The 24900-nt window shown below is 46.0% G+C and overlaps 1 protein-coding gene across 4 annotated transcripts in view; it reads right to left on the bottom strand.

The window, feature by feature from the left end:
- Nucleotides 1-24900, bottom strand: part of tmem117 (transmembrane protein 117) — a 410204-nt gene that overhangs the window by 208119 nt on the left and 177185 nt on the right. For all 4 annotated transcript variants that reach the window (XM_038780445.1, XM_038780448.1, XM_038780447.1 and 1 more), the window contains one exon: nucleotides 7165-7264. In XM_038780445.1, coding sequence (XP_038636373.1) covers nucleotides 7165-7264 — 100 coding nt within the window. The remainder of the gene's footprint in view (nucleotides 1-7164; nucleotides 7265-24900) is intronic.

The following is a 24900-nucleotide window of genomic DNA, read 5'->3' as shown; positions in this document are numbered from 1 at the left end:
CCCTCCCTCTTTGCCAATCTAACTGCGGATTGCAAGCCCGTCGCCACCAGGAGCAGACGGTCCAGCGCCCAGGACAAGGCCTTCATCAGGTCCAAGGTCCGGCGGCTGCTTCGGGAGGGTATTATCGAGGCCAGCAACAGCCCCTGGAGAGCCCAAATGGTGGTGGTTAAAACTGGGGAGAAACACAGAATGGTCGTGGACTACAGCCAGACCATCAATCGGTACACGCAGCTCGACACGTACCGCCCCCCCCCCCAAACGCATATCTGATATGGTCAATCAGATTGCACAGTACCGGGTCTTCTCAACAATTGACCTGAAATCCGCCTACCACCAGCTCCCCATCCATAAATCGGACCGTCCATACACTGCCATCGATGCGGACGGTCGGCTCTATCAATTTCTTAGGGTTCCCTTCGGTGTCACTAACGGGGTCTCGGTCTTCCAACGGGAGATGGACCGAATGGTCGACCGGTACGGTCTGCAGGCCACGTTTCCGTACTTAGACAACGTCACCATCTGCGGCCATGACCAGCAGGACCACGACGCCAACCTCTCTAAATTTCTCCGCACTGCCACTCTCCTCAATCTTACATACAACAAGGAGAAGTGTGTGTTCCGTACGACCCATCTAGCCATCCTCGGCTATGTAGTCCAAAACAGACTCCTAGGGCCCGATCCCGACCGCATGTGCCCCCTCATGGAGCTCCCCTTCCCCCACTGCCCCAAGACCCTCAAACGCTGCCTTGGGATCTTCTCCTACTACGCCCAGTGGGTCCCAAACTACGCGGACAAGGACCACCTACTCATACTGTCCACCCAATTTCCCCTCACGGCCGAGGCACAATATGCATTTGCCCGTATTAGAGCAGACACAGCCAAGGCCGGGATGCACACAGTGGATGAGACACTGCCCTTTCAAATAGAAAGCAAGGCGATCAGATGTTGCCCTCGCCGCCACTCTAAACCAGGCAGGCAGACCCGTGGCATTCTTTTCCCGCACCCTTCATGCCTCTGAAATTCGGCACTCATCCGTTGAAAAAGAGGCCCAGGCTATCGTTGAAGCTGTGCGGCATTGGAGGCATTACCTGGCCGGCAGGAGATTCACTCTCCTCACTGACCAACAGTCGATAGCTTTCATGTTCAACAACACGCAGCGGGGCAAGATCAAAAATGATAAAATCTTGCGGTGGAGAATCGAGCTCTCCCTACAATTACGAGATTTTGTATCGTCCCGGCAAGCTCAACGAGGCCCCAGACACCCTCTCCCGAGGTACATGTGCCAGCGCACAAGTAGACCAATTCCGGGCCCTGCCCGACGGCCTTTGTCACCCGGGGGTCACTCGATTGCACCACCTCGTCAAAGCCCGCAATCTGCCTTACTCTGTCGAGGACGTACGGACAGTCACCAGAGACTGCCAGGTCTATACGGAGTGCACGACGCACTTCTACCGGCCGGACTGCGCGCGCCTGGTGAAAGCGTCCCTTTGAACGCCTCAGCGTGGATATCAAAGGGCTCCTCCCCTCTACCAACTGCAACACATATATCCTCAGTGTCGATGAATTCTCGAGGCTCCCCTTCGCCATCCCATGCCCCGATATGACGTCTGCCACCGTCATCAAGGCCCTCAACACCATCTTCGCTCTGTTCGATTTCCCCGACTACATCCACAGTGACAGGGGATCCTCATTCATGAGCGATGAGCTGCGTCAGTTCCTGCTCAGCAGGGGTATCGCCTCCAGCAGGACGACCAGCTGCAACCCCCGGGGAAACGGGCAGGTAGAGAGGGAGAACGGGACAGTTTGGAGGGCCGTCCAGCTGGTCCTACGGTCCAGAAACCTCCCAGCCTCTCACTGGCAGCAGGTCCTCCCTGATGCACTACACTCCATACGGTCTCTACTGTGCACTGCCACAAATAACACACCCCATGAATGTGTTTTTACCTTCCCCAGGACGTCCACGTCCGGGGTGTCGCTCCCGACTTGACTCGCAGCTCCAGGACCGGTCCTTCTACGTAGGCATATCCGACTCCACAAGGCGGACCCCTTGGTGGACAGGGTACACTTGCTCCACGCCAACCCTCAGTATGCCTATGTGGAGTTCCCCGACGGCTGCCAGGATACGGTCTCACTCAGGGACCTGGCTCCCTCAGGTTCCACTCCCACACACTTCCCGCCACCCTCCCCTCCCCCGGCGCTCCCATTAGCCCCATCAGGTCCATCCCTCCTTTCCCTGCCCACGCTAGAGGACGAGGAAGATTTTGACAGGCTCCCGGAGTCATCCGACTACTGGCCAGCATCAACACTGCCAGCACCGACGTCGGCGACGCCAGCAACGACATCTCTGCCACCGTTACGTCGCTCCCAGCAAACAGTCAAACCACCGGACCGACGTAACCTCTGACGGGCACCGGACTACCAAAATGGACATTTTTTTTTCAACCCACTGTAAATTATTTGTAAATCTGTATATAGTTCCACGCCACCCCCGCCGGACTCATTTTTAAACAGGGGGTGAATGTGGTGAACCACTGTGCACCTGTATTAGGGGAGGTACGGTAGGACCTGCACTACGGGTTCGCCAGTAGCCCCTGCCAGTTAGCTCCGCCCACAAGGAGCCGTATAAATATGCGTGACCTCTTCCTGATCACCCATTTCGCCAGCTGCAGTAGGAGGCCAGGCATCTGACTGTAATAAAGCCACAGTTGTACCAATCTGAGTCTTTTGTGCAATTGATCGTGCATCAGTAACTTATACTCTGAATTTTACAAGTGTGCAGATAAGACATAGTATTTGAAAGTAGTCACAAATCCTTTTTTTGCCTGCTTTCTTCACACGATAGACAAGTTGTTTTTGCAAGCACATGTTTTGTAGTTGAGTCTCAATTCACATGTACAATAAAACATCAGTCATCCATCCAGCAACTAAAAAGAATTATTCAATTATTTTATCTTAAGAATCTCAGAAAGTTGTACAGTTCCGGGAATCCTAGCCACACCTCTAATTAATCTATCTGCCTATTAGATCATAACCATATGACCAAATTAGACCTCTCGGCCCATCGTGTCTGCTCCGCCATTCAATCATGGCTGATATGTTTCTCATCCCCATTCTCCTGCCTTCTCTCCATAACCCCCGATCCCCTTATTAGTCAAGAACCCATCTATCTCTATCTTTAAGAGACTCAATGATTTGGCCTCCACAGCCTTCTGCGGCAATGAGTTCCAAAAAATTCACTACCCTCTGGCTGAAGAAATTCCTCCTCATCTCAGTTTTAAAGAATTTTTCCTTCGGTGACCTTGGTTTCTAGTTTTTCCTACTAGTGGAAACATCCTCTCTGTGTCCACTCTATCTAGGCCTCTCAGTATCCTGTAAGTTTCAATAAGATCCCCTTCATCCTTCTCAACTCCATAGAGTACAGACCCAGAGTCCTCAACCACTCCTCGTATGACAAGCTCTTCATTCCAGGGATCATACCTGTGAACCTCCTCGCGACCCTTTCCAAAGCCAGCACATCCTTCCTTAGATACGGGCCCAAAATTGCACACAATACTCCAAATGGGGTCTGACCAGAGCCATATACAGCCTCAGAAGTACATCCCTGCTCTTGTATTCTAGCCCTTTCAACATGAATGCTAGCATTGCATTTGCCTTCCTAACTACCAACTGAACCTGCATGTTAACCTGAGGAGAATCCTGAACCAGGACTCCCAAGTCCTTTTGTGCTTCTGATTTCCTAAGCCTGTTCCCATTTAGAAAATAGTCTATGCCTCCATTCTTCCTTCCAAAGTGCATAACCTCACAACTTTCCACATTGTATTCCATCTGCCACTTCTTTGTCCACTCTCCTAGCCTGTCCAAGTCCTTCTGCAGCCACACCCCCCCCCCCCCCCCCCATCCACCCACTTCCTCAATACGACCTGTCCCTCTGCGTATCTTTGTATCATCTGCAAACTTAGGAACAGTACCCTCAGTTCCTTCTTCCAGATCGTTAATGTATATTGTGAAAATGTGTGGTCCCACCAACCCCTGAGGCAAACTAGTCATTAGCTGCCATCCTGAAAAAGACCTATTTATTCCCATTCTCTGCCTTCTGCCAGTCAGCCAATCCACTATCCATGCCAGTATCTTACCCTTAACACAATGGACTCTTCGCTTATTTAACAGCCTCCTATGGCACGTTCACTGGTTCTCCTTTGTCTAATTTCCTTGTTACATCCTCAAAGAATTAACATAGAGCATAGAACATACAGTGCAGAAGGAGGCCATTCAGTCCTTCGAGTCTGCACCCACCCACTTAAGCCCCAACTTCCACCCTATCCCCGTAACCCAATATCCCCTCCTAACTTTTTTGATCATGAAGGACAATTTCTATCATGGTCAATCCACCTAATCCACCCAATCCCCCTAATTTGGACTGTGGGAGGAAAGCGGAGCACCCGGAGGAAACCCACGCAGACACTGGGAGAATGTGCAGACTCCGCACAGATAGTGACCCAGCGGGGAATCGAACCTGGGACCCTAGCGCTGAGAAGCCACAGTGCTATCCACTTGTGCTACCATGCTGCCTTTAATTCTAACAGATTTCTCAGACATGACCTCCCCTTGACAAAGTTGTGCTAACTCAGTCCTACTTTATCTTACACTTCCAGGTACTCTGCAGTCTCATCTTGAATAATGGACTTTAAAATGTTAACAATGACCAAAGTCAGGCTAAGCGGCCTATAATTTCCTGCCTTCTGCCACCCTCCCTTCTTAAATAGCGGTGTCACATGAGCCATTTTCCACTCTTCTAGAAACTTCCCTGCCTCCAGGTGATTCCTGAAAGATCATCACCAATGCCTCCACGATTTCCTCAGCTATCTCCTTCAGTACCCTGGGGTGTAGTCCATCCTGTCCAGGTGGCTTATACACATTCAGACCTTTCAGTTTTCCCAAACCTTCTTCTTAGTGATGGCCACTACACTCACCTCTGCCCCCTGATTCTCCTGAAGTTTTGGTATCCCACTGGTGTCTTCCACTTTGCAAAGTAACTGTTCAGTTCCTCTGCCATTTCTTTGTTTCCTATTCTTACTTCACTAGCCTCATTTTCCAGTGTTCCATTTCTATTTTTGCCTCTTACCTTTTATATACTGAAAAAAACCTCTTGCGATCTTTTATATTACTAGCTAGCTTGCATTCACATTTCAACTTCTTCCCCTATTGCTTATTTAGTTGGCCTCTCCTCGCTTTTAAAGGCTTCCCAATCCTCTGGCTTCCTGCTAATCCTCACCACTTTGTATGTTTTTTCTTTTGCCCCTGACTTCCCTCGTCAGCCATGGATACTTGGTCCTCCCCTTAGCATGTTTCCTGCTCCTTGGAATGTGCCTCCGAAACCTCCAAAAATTCCTCCCATTGCTGTTCCACTGTCTTCCCTGCTGGGCTCCCCTTCCAATCAACTCCTCCCTCATGTCTTTGTAGTTACATTTATTCAACTGTAATACCATTACATCTGATTCTCCCTCTCAAACTGCAGGGTAAATTCTATCATATTGTGGTCACTGCCCCCTAAGAGTTCCTTCACCTTAAGTTCCCTAATCAGGTCTGCCTCATTACACATCACCAAATCCAGAATTGCTTGTTCCCTAGTGGGCTCTGTCACAAGCTGCTCCAAAAAAACATCTTAGACATTCCACAAATTCCAATTCTTGGGGTGCACTACCAACCTGATTTTCCCAGTCCACCTGCATATTGAAGTCCCCATGATTATTGTAATATTGCCTTTCTTTATTTAAAAATAAATTTAGAGTACCCAATTCATTTTTTCCAATGAAGGGGCATTTAGTGTGTTCAATCCACCTACCCTGCACATCTTTGGGTTGTGGAGGCAAAACCCACGCAAACACGGGGAGAATGTGCAAACTCCACATGGACAGTGACCCAGAGCCGGGATCAAACCTGGGACCTCGGCGCCTTGAGACTGCAGTGCTACCACTGCACCACCATGTTGCCCAATATTGCCTTTTTTACATGCCTTATCTATCTCCTGATTTATTTTCTGTCCCACATCCTGAATACTGCTAGAGGATCTGTACATAACTCCCATCAGAGTCATTTTTCCTTTCCGATTCCTCAACTCTACCCATACATATTCTACGCCCTCCGATCCTGTATCGCGCCTTGCTATCAATTTAACTTCATTCTTTAGTAACAATACAACCCCGCCCCCTTTGCCCATCTGCCTGTCTTTTCAATATCCTTGGATATTGAAGCCACAGCCCTAATCCCTTTGCAGTCACATCTCTGTGATGGCCAATATTAATGCGTGCAACATGCTCATTTACCTTGTTCCATGTACTGCACGTGTTTAGATACAACACCCTTAGTCCTGCATTGACTGCCCCCCTTCTCATATTTGTCCCCTTTTTTTTGCTCTAGTTGAAGTTAGATTCCTGCCACCTCCTATACTCTCTGTTCTTTTACCTGTTCTGGAAACTTTACTAACCTCTACTGAGACCTCGGCCCCTTTAACTAGTTTCAAGTCCTCGTCATTAATCTGCACTTCTACCTTCTCCTTTAATTTTGATTTTCTAATTCTCCTTGCAACTGAACCTCCCTCTTGCCACTATAGAGTTTGAAGCCCTAGTTATGCGATTGGCCAGGAACTCTGGTCCCAGCATGATTCAGATGAAGTCCATCCCATCGGAACATGTTCCCTCTTCCCCAGTACTGGTGCCAATGTCCCACGAATTCAAACCCGTTTCTCCCACACCAATGAGCCACACATTTACCTGGTTAATCGTATTGACCCAGTGCCAATTAGCTCGTGGCTCAGGTAGTAATCCAGAGATTATTGCCTTTTTGGTTCTGCTTTTTAATTTAGCTCCTCGCTGTTCATACTACCTTAGCAGAACCTCTGTCCTTGTTCTACCTATATTGTTGGTACCTATGTGGACCATATAACTAGATCTTTACCCTCCCACTCCAAGTTCCTCTGCAGCCCAGATGAGATCTGCCGAACCCAAGCACCAGGCAGGCAACACAACCTTCGGGATTCTCGATCCAGGTCACGGGGAAATGCCCTAACAAGAATGGCACAATCTCGCAGATGAATCTCACAATCTTACACTTCCAGTTAAACATTAGAAAATAAATGGGTATCTGATTCAGAAAGGTTATTCTCACCATCCAGGCAGTGACAAAATCCCCCATCCAGGTTCCAACTGCTGCCAGCTTCATGAAGGTTCCATTTTTCATGCCCATGTACTTGTTAATGAAATAGGGACTGTGGAAGAAATATAGATCATTCGCATTATAACATAGAACAACATTAAATTATTCACCAGATATAGCCGCCCACTCCATCAGACACTGGAATATCACATGGTTGACAGAATATGTCAATCTCTTTCAATCAACAGTTTATTTGGAGCTGTGGCTTTTTAGTTATTATTAACAATTCAAAATGAGCTGATCAGGTACTTATAAATATTCAACATCATTTTTAGTTACTTGATGAACTTTCCAATCCATTTTGAAGACAATCATCCAACACCTGAGATTAAATTCTCCATTTGAGAGACTATGGGGGCGATTCTCCAATATTGAGCCCAAGTGTTCGCGCCATCGTGAATGCCATCGCATTTCACAACAGCGCAAAGTGGGCCCTGGTACGACCGATTCTGGCCCCCAGCCTCCTTTCACGGCCCCAAGTGGGCACCGCGCCAACCCGCGCATGCGCGGGAGACTTCTTTAGCGCACCTGCCCCGACTCAACATGGAGTTGGTGTTCAGGGGCCGGCCATGCCAGAAAGTAGACCCGGATTGGGGGGGGGGGGGGGGGGGGGGGGGGAACAAGGCCGGCCCGCCGATCGGTATGCCCCGATCATGGGCCAGGCCCCATCGGAGGCCCCCCACCCCTGGTTAAGGAGCCCCTCCCCCCCCCCGCCCCCCGACAGGCCACCCCCGACCGTTCGCACAGAGTTCACGCCGGCAGCAACCAGGGGTGAACAGCGCCGGCGGGACTCTGTCGTGTCGGTGCAGCTGCTGGGCCCTTCCGGGCCAGAGAATCATCATCCCTACCGATTCCAACGGCCCGCGGCCAACGCTGCGCCAAACGCGCCGGCGCAAATGGCGCCGATTCTCCGCACCTCGGAGAATCGCACGCCAGCGTCAGGACATCGTGGCGCGGTTGTGGCGATTCTCCGGCCCGGCGCGGGGCCCGGAGAATCATCACCCTTTGTTCTCCCGCCATAGCTGAATTTCACCAGATTGGTGCTCCAAATCCTTAGCCATTCAAATTTATGCATGGTGAGGACTATAAGGGATTCCCTATCGAATCCAGTTATCGGGCCGCTATTTTGAGCAGTGGCCTGATAGCCATATCCCGCGAATGGCCACACAACCCCTGGATCACAATTCAGCTCCCCCCCCCCCTCCCCCCTCCCCCCAACCCCATCTCAGCTCCCCCCTCAGCCCTCCATCCTGGATTTTTTGGGTGTCCCCTGCCTCCCTCCCCTCCCTTCCAAGTACAGGGGTGAAATGACCCACCATCCCCCCCCCCACAAAATCCTCTAACTAAAGAGACTCCCCACCGATACACCTTAATTAAGGAACTCCCCACCCCCCCCAACCTAAGCGACCCCCCTAAATAAGGTGGCCCCTGTCGGGAAGTCCCCCAGAAGAGAGACCTCTGCTCGTCAGTACAGGAAACGATTGCAAGTGCAGCCTCACAGCTGAGCCTGTTATAATCCACGTGATCCACCTTTCCTGCCAATATTTTAGCAAGTTACAAGCCAAATGGAGGTCAACAATTCACTTTCCTGAAACTTTCAGAAGAGTCTAAGGATCATCAAGAGAACAATCTTTTCTATGCCTTCCATATGTTTATGCGCACGCTACAACAGGACCGGTGTATTGAGTGCACGGTTGATCCTGTTAAATGGGAGATGATGGCTCAGCTGTGCTTTTCCTGTACCTCATTGGAGCTCAAAGTGAATGAAGTAAGTAAATGTACCATTTCCTCTCAATGCATTTAAAAGGAGAGATACTCTCACTCATTGCACACCAAATGCAACGAGAGCAAATGGATTTGTTTAGTATTTAAGCATGGATCAAAAATAAGATTTGCTATGCAAGTATCCTGTTTACAGTCTCCAGCACAGGCAATCTAATGGGTCTCATGGCTGCATGAACCAAAAAACACCATGAATAATTTGGGAGATCACAGTTTGGCTCGAATGAAACCTACAGTGGTTTCAGCTATTGTTGCCTGAGGGAACTTAAGTGTTCTCCAAATGAATTATCCTGGCATCAGCTGTCAGCTCGGCGTTGCAGAATAAAATTAATAACTGTGTTTAAATATTAAAAGTCAAGTTGAGAATGGGTTGATCCGCGTGTGCATGTTAAGTAATATCGGGATGCGAAACGTTCTGCTTGGGGTGTCACTTTTATAACACTGCAGATACCATTAGAACACATTATTAAACAACTGAGCAAGAGATGTCCCATAAATCATAAAAATATCAATAAACTGTTCACGGTTACATTTTTGATGCGGGCTTCGTTAATGGAATTGTGTGACACACAATGACTGATTTCTTCCACTACTCTAAAATAACCATCTTGATGAGAATGGGGATTTATATCTGCATTAACTCAGAAGTGTAGTGAATTGGATTCAATCCAGCCCAGGAAAATGATCCGAGGGGAGTTGTTATTTCTGTGTAATTATGATCAATAATTCTTGTGACCCAGATGCACATCTGAAACTGCAGCCTGGAAGATGTGCCTGAACTGCAAAACAGAAAGACATATTTCTAAATGCGGTGGCATTGGTTAATTAATGGACCAGGAAAAAAAATATCACTAAGTTAAAAGCAGTCCCCAGCTTGAAGGTTCTGATGCATATCAGTGTATAATCAATCCCGCCGCAAATCAGAAAGCATTATTGCTCGTTCTGGGCGGCATGGTAGTGCAGTGGTTAGCACTGTTGCTTCACAGCGTCAGGGTCCCAGGTTCGTTTCCCGGCTTAAGTTACTGTCTGTGCGGAGTCTGCACGTCCTCCCCGTCTCTGCGTCGGTTTCCTCCGAGTGCTTCGGTTTCCTCCCACAAGTCCCAAAAGAAGTGCTGTTAAGTAATTTGGACATTCTGAATTCTCCCTCCATGTACCCGAACAGGTGCCGGAAAGTGGCGACCAGGGGCTTTTCACGGTAACTTCATTGCAGTGTTCATATAAGCCTACTTGTGACAATAAAGATTATTATCAAACTTATTACAAGCCAGTAATTCATTGAATAACAATCTGAACTCCTGTCTTAATTGAAGATAAAATATAACAAGTTTATTTGTAATGCAAAGGAGTTGATTATACCAAGATGTGATTGTATACATAAACTGCTGCTCAACGCCATTTAGTTCCTCAGGCAGCAAGTTCAGATTCAGTGTCAGGAGTGAGAAAGTTGAGGTAATTATCCTTTTGGCTAAGATCAAGCGTCAGATCAAGCCCAAGATGAGATGCAATGCCTGTTCTTGTCAGCTTGGATCCTGTGTGTCCATCTTGTGGAGACCATGAATTGGGTTCAATCTGAATTTGAATTGGTTTTTGGAGCAAGCAATGAGGTGGAATAAGGGAGTGTCCTGTCCACTTTTGAATATTGGCTTTGTTAACTTTAAGAATGGAGTTTTTTTTTAATGTTTTAAGTTGAGGTAATTGTAATATTGAATCCAAAATCTGAACCTGCTGGCGTACAACAGGAATGCATTAGTTGTAAATGGACGTGCATTTCAGACAAATCAGCCTGCCACAGCTGCAAGAGGACAGAATCCTGATCTGCGGTGAACTGGCAAAAATTAGATATTCCTTTAAACTAGATTACCAGGAAAAATCATGCCTGCCCTGTCAACCAAACCAAATACATTTAAAGCTTATCTAAGTGCATTTTACAAAGCTAAAAGGGTCATGCAAAATAATACAAGTACTATGTCAGTGATACATAAGTAATCGTCTGATGCCAAACAATCCCTGGGGCATATTTTTCAACCGGTGTTTTCTTGTTCCGATACTTAAGGTGCTCGTATTAAATCCCTTTGTTTGCTTTAACAAGCCAACACCTATATTAGAAACATACTGCACCAAACGGGAGCCCATTAACCTAGTGTATCTGTACGGCAAGATAAACAGTTACTGTACAGTTGCTGGGGGAGGTGGTGGCAGTGATATTGTCACTGTACTAGTAACCTGGAGACTCTGGGGCAATCTCTGGGGACCTGGGTTCGAATCCCACCACCGCAGATCGTTAAATCTGGAAGGAAAGATCTAAAGGTGAGCATGAAACCATAGTAGATTGTCCTAAAATCCTATCTGGTTCACTGATGTCATTCCAGGAAGAAAATCTGCCATCCATACCTGGTCTGGCCTACACGTGACTCCAGATCCACAGCAATGATGTTGACTCTTAAATGCCCCGAGTTCAAGGGCAATTAGCGATGTGCAATAAATGCTCACCTAGCCAGCGATAACCATATCAAATGAACAAATGAAAAAAAAGCAACATGAAGCAAAAATGACTTTGACACTCGTGAGTAGAGGGGTGGAAGCAGATTACATGGTGGGCAAATGTTGGATTGGAGCAGGCACAATCCATACTGTAGAGAGAGGACCCAAATGCCTTGCATCCCCAGAGCAGGTAAGTCTGGGGACTTGGGCCAGGAGGGTTTAAAGGGGTTAGGAAGGGGTGGGTTAAACCTAATGGGAACGGAGAGGGGGGGGGGGGGGGCACCCCATATTTGGCAAAGCGCAAACAGCGAGCTCTCCCCTTCTCTCCCACCCTTTAAAATATTTAACTTCAAAAATTGGGCTTCTCACTCCTACCCTGCTGCCCAAGACAAACACCACTGCTTTGGGCAGTGCATTATAAGGCTAATTGACCCGTAATCGTGCATTTAAATATGGTGGACAGGCTGCTGAGTTCATGCGCCTGCCCACCCGGTGTTCTGGGGTTGAATTTGGGGGTGGGATAGGCACCCACCCCATGGGAAACATACCCGACGGGGCACATAAAATTCAGCCCGAGTAATCCAGCCATCAAGTGAAGTAAGATGCCATTATTCGCCTGATGAAGGAGCAGTGCTCCGAAAGCTAGTGATTCGAAACTAACCAGTTGGACTTTAACCTGGTGTTGTTGGACTTCTTACTGTGCCCACCCCAGTCCAATGTTGGCATTTCCACATTATTCAAAAGACAGCAGGATATAACAGAATTTGGTTATAGCATCCTACCAGATTTTTCATCATGTTCTATGCATTATTAACAATCTGCGAAAGAATTCGACACATGCAAGGTTATGCCAGGATAAGGCGGAGGAGATCAGTTTGCACAGGCAGCAATATTTGAAATAGTCAAGAGCATTTCCAATTTTGAATATTATGATACATAGAAATGATACATAGAATGCCTACAGTGGGGCAGCGCAGTGGCACAGTGGTTAACACTGCTGCCTCACGATGCCAAGAACCCGGGTTCGATCCTGGCCCTGGGTCACTGTCTGTGGGGAGTTTGCACATTCTCCCAGTGTCATGCATGGGTCTCACCCCCACAACCCAAAAAAAGATGTGCAGGGTAGGTGAATTGGCCATGCTAAATTGCCCCTTAATTGGAATAAAAGAATTGGGTACTCTAAATTTATATATTTTTAAAAAAGAATGCCTATAGTGCCAAAGGAGACCATTTGGCCCATCGAGTCTGCACCGGCCCTTCGAATGAGCACTTTCCCATGTCCACCCCACTCTATCCCCATAACCTAACCCTGGACAGTAAGAGGCAATTTAGCATGGTCAATCCACCTAACCCGCACATCTTTGGACTGTGGGAGGAAACTGGAGCACCCAGAGCAATTCCATGCAGACATGGGAAGAATGTACAAACTCCACACAGACAGTGAACAAAGGCCGGAATTGAACCTGGGTCTCTGGCACTGTGAGGCAGCAGTGTTAACCACTGTGTCACGGACCGCCCCAATGATATAGAATTGTTCACCATCCACAGCACTCTTCAAAAGAACTTAAAAATCTCCATCAATGCCATCGTAGTTCTCTGATGGTCAAAATACAGATCAATTGTTCTGCTGTCTCAAAAGAAGTAGCAGCTGGTGGAGGCCACTCAGCCCATCAAGCTGCTATGCTATTCAATAAGACCATGGCTGACCTGATTGTGAACTCCACTTTCCTGCCTGTCCTCCAGAACCCTCCAACACCCTTGTGAATCAATGATCTGCCTAACTTGGGTCGTGTGAAGTACTTACCTAACCATGATTACCAATTCCGTTACCAATAGCCTTCAGCCGCACGGCCAGAGGTCGCAGCAGTTTGTAGGGGTTATGGGTGGAACCATAAAGTGTAGACGGGCAGGGGCTAGGGTTGCCCCCAGAACGGGAACACACGATCCAGGAGTTGGCATGCTGTTGCCATGGTAGTTGCGGCTCCCCCACCTCCCTCATCCCTCCCTCCTATGGCAGCCCATCCTTCCGGAGGCTGCCCCCCACACCCACCCAGCCGGGAGTCCCCCACTCTCCCGCCGAGCACTGGCACGGCAAGCCCAGTGCCCATGGGCTCTGTAGCCGTGAGCAATGATGGCAACTCATCTCCTCGGCTACCCCACAGACGCCTGTCTGCCAGGTTCACATTTTTCAAAAGGAACACTAACCAGCACCAGCGTGACCACTTGGTGGGGAGGCCAATGAACCACGGGAGGCAATTGGATATGGGAGTCACGCCTGTTAATCTTACGGAAATAGGGTTTCAATGGTGATAATTGGTTTCTCGTCACGCGAGATCCCAATTTCGCCTACGGGAGTGGGCCGGTTGTATCGCAAACTGTTTGCCGCCTGGCGCAGTTCTCACTTTCGGTCTCTCCATCTATCCACTAGCCTCCTTTTACTCAAACAGGAGTGCCACGGGGCCGGAGAATCAGGCCCAAAGAGCATGGATCATGGAGCGGCGAAAAAGTGAAGTTTGCTGTTGATTTGCAGTAAAAAAGATTAATTAAAGACTGGCAGAAGTTAATCTGTGAAGCATCTTGCTCTCGCCTCAGAACATTTCATTCTTGATTCCATAAATGGAACCATAAAGTGTAGAACATCATTAATCTTCATTGATCTGGAGGAATGATTTAGCTTTCAAACGTCCTTGTAATATTAAACTACATTCACTTTTCCAGCAGTGCTGGTTTCCTGGTCTTTATGCTGTTCAGGTTTCACTTGAATTCAACCATCAGCATCACAAAGGACAGAAAATGGGCCATTCACCTCCTCGAGGATGTTCCGCCATTCAGTTAGATCGCGGGTAATTTGAACCTCAACGCCATTTACCCACCATATAAAAATCTGGCAATCCCAGGAATTAAAAATTCAAACTGACCCAGAATCCACAACTTTTGGGGGAGCAAGTTCTGGATTTTCACCACCCTTCCTATGAAAATGTGTTTCCTGACTTCACCCCAAAATGGCCTAAATTTAAAATTGAGAAAGTAAATTTGAGAAATGGGGCAGCGCGGTAGCATGGTGGTTAGCATAAATGCTTCACAGCTCCAGGGTCCCAGGTTCGATTCCCGGCTGGGTCACTGTCTGTGCGGAGTCTGCACGTCCTCCCCGTGTGTGTGTGGGTTTCCTCCGGGTGCTCCGGTTTCCTCCCACAGTCCAAAGATGTGCGGGTTAGGTGGATTGGCCATGCTAAATTGCCCGTAGTGTCCTAAAAAGTAAGGTTAAGGGGGGGGTGTTCTTGGGTTACGGGTATAGGGTGGATACGTGGGTTTGAGTAGGGTGATCATTGGTCGGCACAACATCGAGGGCCGAAGGGCCTGTTCTGTGCTGTACTGTTCTATGTTTGATGTTCTACCCTCCTTTTCTGGATTCCCTCAATATTACGAGCAAATAATTTTGCCATGCATACTGTTATATCCTGGTGCTAGGCAGGAAGGAATCATTCACTAGAGAACATCTAGTTTGTGATTTTTATTGTTAAATAATAACGTTGGTTAGATAACAAACACTGAACTATGAAAAACTACCAGATTATGTCAGTTGATACATTTAGCTGATCAATTTCCCAGTGTCTCCAGAATATTCCCAAGGGAAACTCGCATGTCCATCGACATTTTCCCCTAGTCACTATGACAAAAGAGTGAACAGAAATTTAATTGCCAAAGGGGTCCGTTTTCAGGTGCGGGCGAGGGGGTAAAACTCTGATAATTGCTGGCAGGTTGATAATCCAAAGTGATCTTGTCCACATTTGCAAGGCAAGGGGTTAAACCCCTGCGAAGTTGTCAGATCAATTATTGAATCAGTCAATTAATTGAGTTTTTAACCCAGAATTCTGACTTTAACAACTAGCTTCTCACAATCTATGTGGACCAGGGTCAATGAATGGCATTGTGGCACAATGCTGCCTCACAGCATCAGGAACCCGGTTCAATTCCAACTTTGGGTGACTGTATGGGTGGGCACACATTCTAGCCGTGTCTGCGTGGGTTTCTACCGGGTGATCCGGTCTCCTCCCACAGTCCAAAGGTGTACAGGTCAGGTGGATTGACGATGCTAAATTGGTCCTTAGTGTCTGAAGATTAGGCGTGGTTTTGGAGATAACGTGGGGGAGTGGGCCTAGGTAGGGTGGTCTGTCGGAGGGTCGGTACAGACCCGATGGGCTGAATGGCCTCCTTCATGACAGGGATTCTCTTCTATGAACTAGGCGTGATCACAGACGAGACTCATTGATCAGTGGGACTGACAGCCTTGTTGAAATTGCATAGCTGCTGGCCTGTCTATGTGAAAGTCACCTGTGCTGAGTGACGTAATACAGTTTAGAAGTCATTTAACCTACCCTGCACTTCAATCGAATCTTATCTTCCCTGCGACCCTCCATCCTTGCCACATTGTGGCAATATTTGCATCTTTATTTCAGACGTTCAGCGATGCAATATTTTGCTTTTGTTAAGGGTACATAATCCATTCATCAAAACATATATAGCAAAAATCATGATCAGGTTGAATTGAAAGCTACAGTAATGCAGCCATCAGATGCACCAGCATCTTCCATTTTCCTCTGGTTAATTTGTGCTTAATTTCAATTAGGTAAACTAGGAGTGATATCACTGAACAAAGAAAGCATCAACTGAGCATGTTTAAAACCACTGGATTTGATCTCCCTGAGAGACAAACAGTTAATGTTTGAACAATATTAATATTTATAGATTTATGACCACAAATCCATAAGTAATTTCCATAAATGATTTCTGAGTATTTCATGAATTTAATTTACAAATACACACAATCGTTTCTAACTTGATTAGTTCTAAAATTGGGGATCTGTAAACCGATTTGCAGACTCTTAGAAAGGGACCCATGCATTGATTTGTGAGCAGATAGTTGTAACTTGCTCTGCATGTAGATTCTGAGCTAGCTCGGGATCCTGTAGAGTATTAAAATAGCACTGTACAATTCTAAATGCTTGTTTGCTAGAAGATATCTTTTGATGAAAATTACAACAACATCAGTAATTTTCCTGAGTAGCTGATATGGTTTTTGAAATAGGTTTCATAGACTAGGGAAGTAACTTTTTTAATTAGAAACTGTAATTTTTAAAAATGTCTTCATTGTTTCTGGCTCTCAACAAATATGATATATCAAATCATTTGCATATTAAAGAATTGGTGAGTAAATTGGGCATCATCTTTAACTAAGAGCGTTACGGTGGCACAGTGGTTAGCACTGCTGCCTTACAGCGCAGGGACCTGGGTTCAATTTCAGCCTTGGGTGATTGTCCGTGTGGCGTTCTCCTCCGTGTCTGCACGGGTTTCCTCCGGGTGCTCTGGTTTCATCCCACAATCCAAAGATGTACAGGTTAGGTGGATTGGCCATGCTAATCCCTTTGTGTCCAAAAGGTTAGATGAGGTTATTGAGTTATGGGGATAGGGTCATAGTCATAGAGTCATGGAATTTATAGTGCAGATAGGGCGGGCACATGGGCCTAGATAGAGTGCTCTTTCAGAGGGCAGCACGGTGGCGCAGTAGTTAGCACTGCTGCCTCATGGCGCCAAGGTCCCAGATTCGATTCCGACCCTGGGTCACTGTCCGTGTGGAATTTAGACATTCTCCCCGTTTTTCCCCCCACAACCCAAAAGATGTGCAGGGTAGGTGGAATGGCCATGCTAAATTGCCCATTAATTGGAAAAAGTTAATTGGGTACTCTTAAAATTTAAAAAATGCTATTACATTATTACTATCAAAATATCCACGAGCTACTACAACTGCGACTATCCACTTCAACGACCATCTCAAGATACCCCGAGGTTGCAATGCCACATGGTTGTTCTTTACTGCCACCTGCTGGTTGGAGGTCGTATTTGTTACTATTACTATAACTGCTCATGCATATCATCACACACCCCGTGAGCACAACCCAGTCTATCACGTGAATCCGCCTCCCATCCATTGACTCTGCCAAACACCTCCCGTTGCCTTGGGAAAGTGTAATCAAAGACCCCTCCTATCTGGGTTATTCTCTCTTCCAACATCTTCCATCGGGCAGGAGATACAAAAGTCTGAGAACACGTACTAATAGGTTCAAAAATAGATTCTTCCCACTGTTAGCAGACTCCTGAATGACCCTCTTATGGACTGAACTGATCTCTTCACACATCTTCTCTACTGAGTAGTACTACACTCCATATGCTCACCCGCTGCTGGTGCCTCTGTATTTACATAAATAATGTCCTATGTTATTTCATGTATGGAATGATCTGTCTAGACTGTACGCAGAACAATACTTTTCACTGTACCTCAGTACACATGACAATGAATCAAATCCAAATCCAAATTTTTTTTATCTGTACTGAATGTTGCAGTTGGAAGTAGTCCGGCGTTCAGCATCTCTCTGTAAAATGATGGGCATAAACCTGCTTACTTTCTGTCTTTGTACTGCCAATGAATCTACACGATTAGCCCTACATGGAGTTCCAGGTGGGTTTGACACAATAATCAACACATTTCTTATTAATTAATATGTTCCTTGTATTCACTTACAGGCTGATGTGCAAAATTATGAACTAATTTGGCATTTTGTTCAGCGATGTGTGCTAAGCAATCAGGTTTAAAACATGGAATTAAAAAATTAATTGAAGCTACGTTAAACAACAAAGTATACTAATTCTTGGGAATGTATTCTACAGATCGACTGAATTATGAAATCACATGTTAAATTCTGCACACAATTCTGGATTCTCAAACAGTGAAAATTGGGTGGCACTGGTGGCGCAGTGGTTAGCACTGCTGACTTATGGCACCGAGGACCCGGGTTCGATTCCGGCCCCGGGTCACTGTCCGTGTGAAGTTTGCACTTTCTCCCAGTGTCTGCGTGGGACACATTCACAACCCAAAAAAGATATGCAGGCTAGGTGGATTGGCCACGCTAAATTGCCCCTTAATTTTGGGGGGGGGGGGGGGAATTGGATGCTCTAAATTTATTTTTTTAAAAGAAAAAAATCTCAAAGTGACATTATGTCTGTGGCATTTTTAAAATGGTATGTTGGAACTGCAAAAGCACTAAAATAATCTTAATTCAGCTTCTAGTAGCCAAATATAATTCACACTGAGGATTGTGATCAAAGCAGACAGTAAAGCTGTGGCTCATTTGTGTCGCAGGTTTAATGAACTATTCCCAGTGTTGTCAGCATGTTTTGAATATGAACTTTATCTCCCTGCTGAGAATGTGAGCTGTTGCCACATCTATTATCTCCTTAGGAGCCTGTCAGCATGACTCCTGCAGGGCATCAGATGGAGATTCATCTCGTAGGGCACCAGCTGGTAGCAGAGCCAATAGCTGAGCATCATCCCTTTGTGTTATACAGATTAGCTATCTGTGACAGATAGATGTCAGCCTGAAAGTGATTGTTAAGCCCATTTCACAATATCACGAGGTGCTCCTTCTGAACTTCACCAGAAACCGTCCAAAGACTAGAAATTGACCCACAAGAGGCTTAGCAGCATCTCAGACAGTCCCACTGGAATTACCCATTTCCTCATCTCCTCAAGCCCCTCCTCTGCAGCTGGCATCTTCCCATTAATCACTTCATTATTAGTTTCTTCAGAGCTCCACTCGTTATGATGAAGCAGATTACTCATCCAGTGCGGCACATTGATGTGTGAAGGTCAGAGGTCGGGGTCAAGTCTTTGCTGCTATTGTGATAGCTGCTCACATGATGCCACCTCCTAAATATCACACTCTTTCTAATCCTTGGACAATAATATTTGCAGTTGTGCAAGATAACAACAGTCAAATTCTCTGCACTCATGTTGAGGTATGCATTTGGTGCACCCCTATACATTTTTCATTTTGCTTTCATTACATTGTGACATTTAGTGAAGACAAGTTTTCTGCATATTTAGAAATGATTATGGAAAAAAACGCCCCAATCTTCCAACAGAGCTTCCTCCATACAAATTAACTGTTGATTCACCTCACTGTTAGTTGTGGACCCTTGCTATGTACAAAATAGCAACTGTATTTGTCCACAAAAGAACAGGAAAAGAGCAACTGGTCTATTTAGTCTACCTCATCCCAACGTGGTGAAATATCAAACCCATCCCAACATCCCCACTTCTGGGCTCCCCGCTCAGTTTGTACCACCAGCTGACACTTGTGAAAAGTGTGATCAGAACAGGTCCCACGCAGTTAAGTCCTAAATAGAAATTGGGGTTCTACGTACCTTATAATATCAAAAAGACCTACCCCATCACTAAGACAATGGGCAGTAAGGCATATCCCAATACTGTTGAGGTGCTATTGCCTGATTCCACTGGGTAGATGGCCTCAGAATCTCCCATTTCCTCCCATGATAATATAGGTTTGTTCATCTCCAGCATTGCTCACAGCAGTGCCATGGGGTTAACTTTTAATTCCTGGAGATTCCAGGACAATCTGGGAGGATTGGCAAACCTAACCCAATGGCAATCATGAAAACTCGGTCACCATTCTTCAGCATCTATCTCATAAAGCTAGCGATGTTTTCAAGGACATGCTGACCCATTGTGACCCACACCCACTGCGCATTCTGGCTGCCTATTCGAGAGGTGGATCATTTTTGATGAAAAACACCATTTCCTAGCATTGAACCGAGCTCTACATTTCAAAAACTGTAGATGTTGCTCCCAGTCCTCTTCAACAACCTATCCAATCCTCTCATGTGTAGAGATTTCAATCAGATCCACTGGAATATAACATTTGGCAGGGTAATAAGCCACAGTTTTCTAAGCCTGATAACTAAAGGCTCATAAAATGAGTGTCCTCTTGATGCAAAAGATGAATTGTTTGTGCAAGCTTATATACAGATCCAGCTTCTCCAGAATTTATGTACATAATTCTGCAACAATGCTGGGATGGCCCTGCAACAAAGAACAAAGAAAAATTACAGCACAGGAACAGGCCCTTCAGCCCTCCAAGCCAGTGGCGATCCAGATCCTCTAGCTAAAACTGTTGCCTATTTTCTAAGGATCTGTATCCCTCTGCTCCCTGCCCATTCATATATCTGTCCAGATACATCTTAAATGACGCTATCGTGCACACCTCGACCACCTCCGCCGGCAAGGCGTTCCAGGCACCCACCACCCTCTGCGTAAAGAACTTTCCACACATATCTCCCTTAAACTTTTCCCCCTCACCTTGAACTCGTGACCCCTTGTAATCGAGTCCCCCACGCTGGGAAAATGCTTCTTGCTATCCACCCTGTCTATAACTCTCATGATTTTGTAGATCTCAATGAGGTCCCCCCTCTCAACCTCCGTCCTAATGAAAATAATCCTAATCTACTCGACCTCTCTTCATAGCTAGCGCCCTCCATACCAGGCAACATCCTGGTGAACTTCCTCTGCACCGTCTCCAAAGCATCCACATCCTTTTGGTAATGTGGCGACCAGAACTGTACGCAGTATTCAAAATGTGGCCAGACCAAAGTCTTATACAACTGTAACATAATCTGCTAACTCTTGTACTCAATACCCCTTCCGATGAAGGAAAGCATGCTATATGCCTTCTTGACCACTCTATTGACCTGCGCAGCCACCTTCAGGGTACAATGGACCTGAACACCCAGATCTCTCTGTACATCAATTTTCCCCAGGGCTTTTTCATTTACCGCATAGTTCGCTCTTGAATTGGATCTTCCAAAATGCATCACCTCGCATTTGCACGGATTGCACTCCATCTGCCATTTCTCCGCCCAACTCTCCAGTCTATCTATATTCTGCTGTATTCTCTGACAGTCCCCTTCACTATCTGCTACTCCACCCATCTTAGTGCCTTCTGTAAACTTGGTAATCAGACCACCTATATCTTCCTTCAGATCATTTATGTATATCACAACCAACAGTGGTCCCAGCACAGATCCCTGTGGAACACCACTGGTCACAGTTCTCCATTTTGAGAAACTCCCTTCCACTACTACTCTCTGTCTCTTGTTGCCCAGTCAGTTCTTTATCCATCTAGCTAGTACAGCCTGGACCCCATGAGACTTCACTTTCTCCATCAGCCTACCATGGGGAACCTTATCAAATGACTTACTGAAGTCCATGTATATGACATATACAGCCCTTCCCTCATCAATCAACTTTGTCACTTCCTCAAATTGTATTAAGTTGGTAAGACAGGACCTTCCCTGCACAAAACCATGTTGCCTATCTCTGATAAGCCCATTTTCTTCCAAATGGGAATAGATCCTATCCCTCAGTATCTTCTCCAGCAGCTTCCCTACCACTGATGTCAGGCTCACCGGTCTATAATTATCTGAATTATCCCTGCTACCTTTCTTGAACAAGGGGACAACATTAACAATTCTCCAGTCCTTTGGTACCTCAAGTATGCTGCAAAGATATCTGTTAGGGCCCCAGCTATTTTCCCTCTCACTTCCCTCAGTAACCTGGGATAGATCCCATCCAGAACTGGGGACTTGTCAACCTTAATGCCTTTTAGAATACCCAACACATCCTGTCATCCATGGTTCCCTAATCTTGCCATTTCTATCCCTCAATGTCACAGGGACATGTCTGTCCTGCACTCTAATCAACCTTTCCTTAAAAGACTCCCACATTTCAAATGTGGATTTACCTTCAAACATCTGCTCCCAAACCTGTTGCTCCTACATCTTTCCATAATATGTTTACATATTTGTACCTCTATCTCACGCTCGCTCTTGGGAGGTCTGTAGTACATCCTCAACATTGTTACCACACCCTTCCTATTTCTGAGCTCTGCCCATATCACCTCCCTGCTCGAGTCCTCCATAGTGCCCTCCTTCAGCACAGCTATGATATCCTCTGACCAGTAATGCAACTCCTCCACCTCTTTTACCTCCCTCTCTATCCCATCTGAAGTATCAATATCCTGGGATATTTAGTTTCTAATCATGCCCTCCCCTCAACCAAGTCTCAGTAATAGCAATAACATCGTACTCCCAGTACTCATCCAAGCCCTAAAGTTCATCTGCCTTACCTACTATAAATGTACCTCAGACCACCAGTCCCTTTGCGTTCAACATCTGCTCTCTGCCTACTCTTCCCCTTAGTCACGCTGACTTCATGATCTAGTTTCTTACAGGCCTTAGTTACTACCTCCTTACTGTCCACTAACCTCCTCATTTGGTTCCCATCCCCCTGCCACATTAGTTTAAACCCTCCCCAACAGCGTTAGCAAAAGCACCCTCAAGGGCATTGGTGTCAGTCCGGCCCAGGTGTGGACCGTCCAATTTGTAGTAGTCCCACCTCCCCCAGAACCGGTCCCAATGTCCCAAAAATCTGAACCCCCTCCCTCCTGCACCACCTCTCACGCATTCATCCTGCCTATCTTTCATTTCTACTCTGACTGCCACATGGCAACCTCGATCTATCCAGTCAATATTCCACTCTAGCCTAGGAGAGCAATTATTTAGTTTTTTTAAAAGTCTTTCAAGACCCAAAAAAATTCCAAGTTTACAGTTCCATCGTTTTTGAGCATATTTATAATTCTACTAAAAATACCAACTCGAAGAATCATGAGTTCAATGTTGCTACACAATGATGAAAGACGTTCCTTCCCAAATTTGAGAATCCTGGGAAGAATATAACATTCTTTTTGTGTGCTCTTGGCATTCTTTGTGGCTACTCGCAGCCAAAGAAATAGCCGTCTCAGTGATATAGGAATACCATATCTTAGTTTCAATATTTAAACAATTTGTGATGCCTGGTATACTTGTAAATAATCCTTTTGCAATAGCACGAAGATAATTTCACTAAATATTGCACTTAATTTTGGTTATTAGGAAGAATATTAATTAAGCTAATAGTGTCTCAAAAAGGAGGCAACTATATGAAGCTGTCACGGTGTTATTAGACTAAAGGAACTCAGGCAATGTTCATCAGCAAACTGGATCAGTGCAGTCCCAATACTCGAAGCTCAACAGGCATTCAGGTCAGAGCCGTTCCCTTGATTGGTATCACCAGGTTCAATATCCTCCCCTTTCATCTCTACTACATCATTACTGAAGCAAATATGCTCCACTGGAGGCACTGCAGCAACCCATCAAGGTTAGTTCAATACTTCCTTTCTATATCTCAAAACAAGGAACAATGTGAGAATACCATCACATCCAAGTTGCACTCTATCCTGACTTTGAGATGTAATGCCATTCCGTTAGCATCACTGGGTCAATATCCTGTCATTCCCTATCTAATACCATTATCATACCATTATCAGACCAACATCAACACAAGGACTGCGCAATTCAAAGGATAATGTAGGATCACATTGGGTATACAGCACAGAGACGGGCCATTCAGCCTAACAAGTCCATGCCTGTGCTTATGCTCCACTCAAGCCTCCTCTTACCGAAACCTATCATAGCCCTCTCTTCCCTTTTCCCTCGTATGTTTGTTTAACTGCCTCTTAACAATAATACTATTGTTAAGCTCTGGTGGTATCTCTGTAATGAGAGTTAGAAAGCAAGTCTTGATTTCAATTTTGTGTTCTGCCATCACTTCTCCCCCAACTCCACAGTGCCACCTATATCCCCTTTATGTAAATGTGCAGTCTATCAAATAATAAGTGTGGTCTATTAAAGCTCCAATTATAATTTGAGCATTGGGGAACATCAACTTTTTCCTAACACTATTCAATTCACCATCTTTGTGGTCGCGAGTTCCACGTAACAATAATAATAATAATAATCTTTATTGTCACAAGTCTGCTTACATTAAAACTGCAATGAAGTTACTGTTAAAAGCCCCTAGTCGCCACATTCCGGCACCTGCTCGGGTACACAGAGTGAATTCAGAATGACCAATCCACCTAACAGCACGTCTTTCAGGACTTGTGGGAGGAAACCGGAGCACCGTGAAGAAAGCATGCAGACACAGGGAGAACATGCACATAGTGTGTTGCGAAAGATGAATTGTTTGTGCAAGCTTATATACAGATCCAGCTTCTCCAGAATTTATTTCCACAGTTCTGTAACAGTGCTGGGATGGCCCTGCAACCTCAATCTATCCAGCCAATATTCCACTATAGCTTAGGAGGGCAAAAGAGTGGCTAAGGTAAATGTTGGTCCTTTAGAGGATGAGAAGGGAGATTTAATAATGGGAGATGAGGAAATGGCTGAGGAACTGAACAGGTTTTTTGGGTCGGTCTTCACAGTGGAAGACATAAATAACATGCCAGTGACCGATGGAAATGAGGCTATGACAGATGAGGACCTTGAGATGATTTTTATCACTAAGGAGGTAGTGATGGGCAAACTAATGGGGCTAAAGGTAGACAAGTCTCCTGGCCCTGATGGAATGCATCCCAGGGTGCTAAAAGAGATGGCTAGGGAAATTGCAAATGCACTAGTGATAATTTACCGAAATTC

This window comes from Scyliorhinus canicula, chromosome 20 (genome assembly GCF_902713615.1).
Source record: "Scyliorhinus canicula chromosome 20, sScyCan1.1, whole genome shotgun sequence".
In the NCBI taxonomy this organism is placed as follows: domain Eukaryota; kingdom Metazoa; phylum Chordata; class Chondrichthyes; order Carcharhiniformes; family Scyliorhinidae; genus Scyliorhinus; species Scyliorhinus canicula.
Note: the sequence above shows the minus strand (reverse complement) of the source record. Positions and strands in the feature narration are given on the sequence as shown.